The sequence below is a fragment of the Ziziphus jujuba genome, chromosome 10 (genome assembly GCF_031755915.1).
Source record: "Ziziphus jujuba cultivar Dongzao chromosome 10, ASM3175591v1".
In the NCBI taxonomy this organism is placed as follows: domain Eukaryota; kingdom Viridiplantae; phylum Streptophyta; class Magnoliopsida; order Rosales; family Rhamnaceae; genus Ziziphus; species Ziziphus jujuba.
The window spans coordinates 27,031,185-27,038,650 of record NC_083388.1 but is presented as its reverse complement, the minus strand read 5'-3'; the positions used below and the strand labels follow the sequence as shown (position 1 = coordinate 27,038,650).

At 33.8% G+C, this 7,466-nt stretch overlaps 1 protein-coding gene across 3 annotated transcripts; it reads right to left on the bottom strand.

The window, feature by feature from the left end:
• Positions 1–2,706: 2,706 nt before the first annotated feature.
• LOC107412472 (glucan endo-1,3-beta-glucosidase) lies at positions 2,707–4,322 on the bottom strand. 3 transcript variants are annotated; one of them, XM_048468904.2, is made up of 3 exons: positions 4,224–4,322; positions 3,978–4,049; positions 2,707–3,826 (listed from the first exon to the last, which is right to left on the bottom strand). In XM_048468904.2, the coding sequence occupies exons 1-3, from the start codon at positions 4,234–4,236 to the stop codon at positions 2,880–2,882; spliced, it is 1,032 nt and encodes a 343-aa protein (XP_048324861.2). In that variant the 5' UTR covers positions 4,237–4,322; the 3' UTR covers positions 2,707–2,879. The 3 variants fall into 3 exon arrangements, with proteins under 3 accessions (XP_048324861.2, XP_048324863.2, XP_048324862.2); XM_048468906.2 differs by having other exon boundaries at positions 4,240–4,307; XM_048468905.2 differs by having other exon boundaries at positions 4,231–4,290.
• Between the last annotated feature and the right edge of the window lie 3,144 nt (positions 4,323–7,466).

Genomic DNA, 7,466 nt, shown 5'->3' with positions numbered 1-7,466 from the left:
AGGACCATTTTGGAAAGAGTGAGAAGTATGCTTTCCAAGGCTAAGCTACCTACAAGTTATTGGGCGGAGGAGGTGAATATCGCGGTGTACTTAATCAATCAGTGTCTGTCGAGTGCTATTGAGTTCAAGACTCCAATGGAGAAGTGGTCCAAGCACGCATCAGATTTAAGTAATCTCAAGGTTTTTGGTTGCACTTCGTATGTTCATGTAAATGAAGGCAAGTTACATTCAAGATCTATGAAATGCATTTTCTTGGGGTACTCGAAGGGTGTCAGAGGCTATAGACTTTGGAATCCGGATACGAGGAAGTGTGTGATTAGTAGGGATGTGGTGTTCAAGGAGAGTGAGATGCTTGGGTTGGTGAAGGATGGAGAATCTTCGAGTGGAGGTGAAGTTGACAAGGAGACATTCGATCTTAGGATTGAGGATAATCCAAGAAAGAAAGTGACTCATGAGGAGCATCGTGATACACAAGTGAGTCAAGAACAAGTTGATGAGGTAGTTGATCATACCAATGAGGAGGCGGTTGATGTTGATGACTTCCATGATTATAATTTGGCTCGTGATAGAGAACGGAGACAATCCAAGGCACCGGTGAGATACGGTTTTACGGATTGTATTACATATGCCCTCGAAGTTGCGGAAGAAGTGGACTCGGAGCCTAACATTTTTGAGGAAGCTTTAGCTTCAAAAGATTCGGTAAAGTGGAAGGCGGCCTTGTATGCGGAGATGGATTCCTTGCATAGGAATCAAACTTGGAAGTTAGTAGATAAGCTTAAAGGTGGAATGGTTGTAGGTTGCAAGTGGGTGTTCAAGAAAAAGGAAGGTATACTCGGAGTTGAGGCATCAAGGTTCAAAGCTCAATTGGTTGCCAAGGGTTATGCTCAAAAGGAGGGAGTGAATTTCAATGAAATATTCTCTCCGGTGGTGAGACACACTTTTATTCGGATCTTGTTATCACTTGTGGTTCACAAGGGTCTTGAGTTGCATCAATTGGTCATCAAGACGACGTTCTTGCATGGAGACCCAAAGGATATGCAAAGGGTGCCATGGTATGCTTGCTTCAAAAATCCCTTTATGGCTTGGCAATGGTAGAAATTCGACATGTTTATGCTTAGTATTGGCTTCAAGAGGAGCACATTTGATCTTTGTGTGTATTACAAAGAGTTGTCGAATTGGGAGTTCATTTATCTCATGTTGTATGTTGATTGCTTGCAAATATATGGATGAGATTGATAATTTAAAGAAGATGATGAGTTCTAAATTTGAGATGAAAAACCTTGGAGAAGCCAAGAAAATTTTGAGGATCGATATATTTTAGGATAAGGAGAATCAGAAGATATTTGTCTCTCAAAGGAAGTATATTGAGAAGGTCTTAGAGAGTTTCAACATGGGTGGTGCAAATCTCGTGATCACCCCTTTAGCACCCCACTTCAAATTGCCATCCAAGTAACACCCAAAAAGTGAACAAGTGAGGGAGAGCACGGCTAAGACACCATATGCAAGTGCTGTAGGTTGCACTATGTATTTGATGGTGTGTACTAGACTGGACATCGCTCATGCAGTTAGTGTGGTGAGTAGATTTATAAGTAATCCAGGCCAACCACATTGGGAATCTTTGCAATGGATTATAAGGTATTTGAAGGGATCCATGGATGTTGGCTTATTGTATCAGAAAGAGAACAATGGTAATGGTGATTGTGTTGTCAAATATTGTGATGCGGACCTTGGTGGTGATCGGGATAAGAGAAAGTCCTTGATGGGTTATATATTTTCGGCTTGGGGTAATACAATTAGTTGGAGAGCATTGTTACAATCGGTGGTTGCACTCTTAAGTACCAAAGCCAAATATATGGTGGCCACGAAAGCAACAAGGGAGGCATTATGGTTAAAATGGTTGGTAAATTAACTTGGTGTTCCTCAAAACCAAGTCATTGTGCATTGTGACAACCAAAGTGTAATCTTCTTAGCAAAGAATCAAGCCTTCTCGGACCGTACAAAGCATATCAAGAAGAAGTACCACTTTGTTCGAGAATTGATCGACAAGGTAGTGCCAACGGAGAAGCTTAAGCTCTGTATGAGTCTAGGCAATGTGCAAAGCAAGTGATGAGGATATGTGTACAAGCAAGGTGTGATGGGAAGTGATTTGAAGAATTTGTGAATTTAGAGTCAAAGTGAAGAAATGTTATTTTTGTGACTCTATATTAATGGTGAACATGAGGAGTTGATGGGATGATGTTTGGTGATGAAGTGGAGAGGAAGGAAGCGAAAAAAAAAAAAAAAGTTTTTTTATGAAATTACTATTTTGCTCCTTTTTAATGATATATTAGCCTAGAACTTCGTGCCAAACAGTATTGAGAGGGTTTTCTACCTAGTTTTAGAGAGAGAAACAGTGGATTCTTCAAAATCCCATCAATAATGCTATGCTCTTGGTGATTAAGTTTGTAATCTCTTCAAGTTAATGAAAATCATCATCTCCTTACTTGCCCGTAGACGTAGATCACCTTGATCGAACCACGTAAAACTTTTGTGTGTTTTTCTCTCTCTCTCTCCTCTTACATTTAAGTCCTTATCTTTCTCTTTCTAGATTTTTCATTGGGTTTGTTCTAGAATCATCTGTTTCATCTATATTTGCTTGTTTGTGGACTAGTTGTGGATTGTGTGCTGCTTGTGGATATATATTGCTTGCTATACACAGGTTGAATCTCGACAGCAAGTACTCTTTTTGTTGCTCATGGCATCAAATATTGCAATCCAAAAACTTACACAAAGGTTTCTTAGAATACATGTTAACATGATATAAAAATCACATATATATTTGTAGCACTACGAGGCACTCTTATTCAAACCAAATTTTATGATATAAAGGGCTTGTCAAATTAATAGAAATTAAGTTGGTATCTGGGTTGTTTATCAGCAGTAAATACACCAAAATGCCTCTCCACCTCATTACCATCCTTGGTATTCTCATCAAACACTGCAAATAGATAAGTTTCAATAGCTTCACTTCTCTTTGGAGTTCCATTCTTCACGTGGTCGATCAAATTCTTATAATAAGTCTCTGCATTCGCAACGCTTGCATCAATTCCACCTTTTGATGGCCAACCAGTCTCCGCTACCACAACCCACAAGTTTTGTCCACCTGCTCTCTCTAGAGCCGCATACACCGCATCAACCATTGCATCAAACAGATTCTGGTAGTTAAGGTTAGTATCACGTACCATAGTCCCTGGATAAGTAATCAGGGCATATTCAAGACTGACACCTTGCGGGTTTGCAATACGGCTGTAATAAGGATAGATGTTGGCCAGAAGAGGTGAGCCATTGTTAACCAGGAACGTCACAATCGGATTCATGAATGAACTTGCAGCTTCTGTGAATAAACTATTTGATGGCGGGAAAGTGTTCTCCAACAAACCAGTATGGATTGCTGTTGAAACTTTGATTTGATCTTGTAAGTTGGCTGCTGAGATTGCACTCTGAATATTTTCCATGGCGGGGAGGAGATACTTGGTTTCTGCACCTTTGAGGTGTACTTCATTGCCCACCGCGATGTACCGGAATTTAACATCAGGAAAGTAGTCTCTGACATTCTTCTGGACCCAATCTGTTGCGGCTGCAGGGTCATTCAGGCCTTGAAGGTCTTTGTTGGGGATGCCAACGGTGAGTTCTATGTTTGATCCTCTGAGGGCCTGAAGAGTTGGTTGGTATGGTTCGTAAATCCTCATCCTTTTGATGCCATTGTCTTTGAAGAATTGTACAGCATCTGCTTCACTAGGTAGATTGTTGCCATTTCTCCCATTACAGACTCCAATGGTTTTTGCACCTGAAAATTTCGATGGCTTAATTAATTCAGGATTTTTTTTGCTTAATATTTGGAAGATCCATCTTAATATGCATGCAATTGCAATTCTATATATATATATATATATATATACATATAGAGAGAGAGAGAGAGAGAGAGAGTAGTATTAAACCTGATATATTGAGGCTGGAAATGAGCAAGCCTAGTAACAGCAATAAAGAAACCATGTTGGTTTTGTTAACAGCTGCAGAGGAAAAGGCCAAACGCCATGAATATGAAATTAAAGAAACTAGCGCTCTACACAATAACAGATCATGCAGCTTCTCTTCATTCTCACACACACACACACACACATATATATATATATATATATATAGAGAGAGAGAGAGAGAGAGAGAGAGAGCTTTAGAGAAATTACTCGTTACATTCATTACCAAAGCCACTCAACTAGTCCGTCAATCGCTCCATGGATTTACAGGGTCATGACGATGAATGGTCATGAAATAAAAAAAGAAGATGAATGGTCCTAAGCCGAACATGTATAATGGGAACTGTACAAATCTTATGTCAGTATCAGTTATCCCTAGCTGCCTAATAGAATTAAAATTTTCTGGTGCAAAAGTCTTGGAAGTCATAATCTAGATCTATATTTTCTTGGCTTAACGTGACGGAGAAGTTCAGATAGAATTGTGGGATATGCATTTATGTTTTTTTTAAAAAGTCTAGGAATTCATTGCATTTTCATGATCTAAGCTATATTGGTCTCCATATCAGACACAAGTCGATTTAGAAAACTGACCCCTTTTCTTTTGTTTCTTTCCTACAGTGGGGAAAAACTGACCCACCCAATCACTAGTCTTTGTTTTCAATTTTTTCAGGGTCAGATAGTCGCATGCGTACTTGCCCTCAACTGATTCGATTAACGCGTTTTGTTTCTCTTTGTTTGGTTTCTAGCTAACAAAATGACTCTTTAAGTGATTGCTTGACTCTTAAAATGGAAAGTCAATAAAATAATTTGTAGTGCTGGAAATATTATATATATATATATATATATATATTTATATCGACGTATAAATTGGGTAATCATATTTCTCAGCGCCCTCTCAACCATTTTTGAGACCTAGGCAAAGGAAGGCCTCTATTAAATAATTATTTTACAAACACTTTTATATAAAATCTAATTTCCTTGCTTTTCAAGATACAAAGATACTAACTAAACTTTTGTGTTAGATAAGATTGAAAAAATTGTTAAATTGTTTAATCTAATTTTTTTAGTACTTTTTTGGAATTTAATAAATTCATCTATTTTTCATTTTTCGTTCTTTCATTTGTGTTTCATATTCAAATTCATATTTTCCACTAGACAAATGTTTGAAAAAGCATAAGGAATAATAAAAATTGATTTATGCCATGTGATTGCAATTTGGTGATACTTTGAAGTTTTACAATATCATTTGCATGAAGATAGTAAAAAGAAGAAACAGATGTTAATATGATTTAAACAATGACTTTTATTTAGATTTAATCATAATGAGTATCTAAAAAAGAATTGGTCCGAATTAATTTGAAAAAAAAAAAAACTATATGAGAATGAAGTTCTAATCAATTTAGTTAAATAAATATATAAAGAAAAAAGAAAAGCACAAACTAGAGAAGCACAATATGTTAGTTCTCTATGAATAATAAGAATTAGTAAATAACTACAATCATAAATTTATGAAAAACAAAAAAAGATAAATATTATAAGAATGAAGTATATAAATTTATTAAAATAAATATAACAAATAAGCTAACCTTTTTTATTTTGGAGCCTTTGAATCAAAATTGTAAATTATATAATTTAAGGTACTAAGATTAAACAAATATGGAAAAATGAATGAATGAGAAGAGAAGAAAATGAAAAAAAGCAAGATCAAAAAAAAAAAAAAAAGAAGAGGAAAAAAAGAGTATTTAACATGTTTTACTTTTTTTCCTTTTTACCATTAAAATATAATCAATTCTAAATTTACCGAAAACTAATCGATTGTAAAAATCAAAATGTTGAATTGGACTTGAGTAGCGTTATTTTCCAAAAAATAAAATAATTAGAGAAAAATATAGCAATAAATAATGAATAAGAAAAGCCAAAAAAAAAAAAAAAAGGATTACCTACTTTATTTAATAAACACATATCAAAATTATATATGGGCCTCTGGGGGAAATTTGTTTTGGGCCCCTCTTTTTGTGGGGGCCTAGGCATGGGCCTTAGTAGCTCATGCCTTAAGGGCCTGCCTGTTCCACAAGAATTTAGCTCCAGTCTTTGATGCCTTTGTTTATGTACCGTATCGTATATATACATACATTTACTTATTGTATATGCATTTATTTTATAATTAATTGTAACCATAAAAAAAATAGAAAAATATATATAAAATATCCATTTTTGTTTATGCAGATTTTATGCCTTTTCTTCTTTTGCTAACTTCTTTTATTCCCTTTTCATTCACTCATTTCATCTTAATCATTCATTTTTAATATTTGTTTAATCTTTGATACTCAACATATATAATTGCAATTATAATACAGAAGGTTCCAAAATAAAATGTAGACTTGTTAGTTTTTATTTATTTTAATGAATTTACATGCATTCTCTCCATATATATATATATATATATATATTATTTTATATGAATTCATGATGCATTTATTTTCAGAACTAAAAATTTTAAAAGAAATAATAAATTCTGAATTAAAAACAGCACTTAAAATACTAAATTTTATAAAAAAATTAAATTATTTTCCTAATACATGGATAGCTTATAAAATACTATTGACAATACATGTTACTATAGCTTCAGCAGAAAGAAGTTTTTCAAAATTAATATTAATAAAATTTTATTTACGTTCAATAATGTCTCAAAAAAGATTAAATAATTTGGCAATTTTATCAATTAAAAAGGATTTATTATCAAAACTTGAATATAAAATTTTAATTAGTAATTTTGCATCTCAAAAAGTCAAAAACTAAATTTTATATAAAAATATATTTTTTAAAAACTAATATTTAGTTTTTTAAAAAAAATATTAAGGGCCCAAATATTTTTCTCTGCCTAGAGCATCAAAATTGCTTGAGACGGCCAGAATTGATTTCTATAAGAGAAGAAACAGATTGGAAATGAGAAAATTCATTTCCAAAACATTCTGTTCATGATAGAGTATTACAGACTTTAGTACCATATGATTGCAGTAAAAGGGGATAAAAAGAGCCTTCTTATTCAATATATTTTTATACAGCTCGGCTATGGTTATATATCTATATATAGAAGCCTAGCTTTATAACCAGTAAACTTCATTATATATCTGTTAGAAATTTTTTATGGATCTAAATATACATAATAAATTCCATAGATCATAAATTACTAACCTCCAAACGCAGCCATTGATAAATTAGATCTTTAATCCTGCAAAATAGAAAATAATGTAAAGTAGTGCCTATGGACACACTACTCTCAAACCACTCTCAGATCTCTGAAAACCCTAATATCAAAATACTGTATGGCATATGTTTGTTTGCTTGCCCTAGACCTTTAAATAGTCTCTGCAAGTTAGACTTATCCATTAATTTTGACACACATAAAATAATAATAATTTGATAATATAATTATACTAGGAAAAATATGGA

What these genes read in the sequence shown, in the direction of transcription:
- LOC107412472 (XM_048468904.2), bottom strand. An exon ending in TTCCAGCCTCAATATATCAG is followed by an intron (nt 3,827 to 3,977) that starts GTTTAATACTAC and finishes CGAAATTTTCAG; the next exon opens with GTGCAAAAACCATTGGAGTC.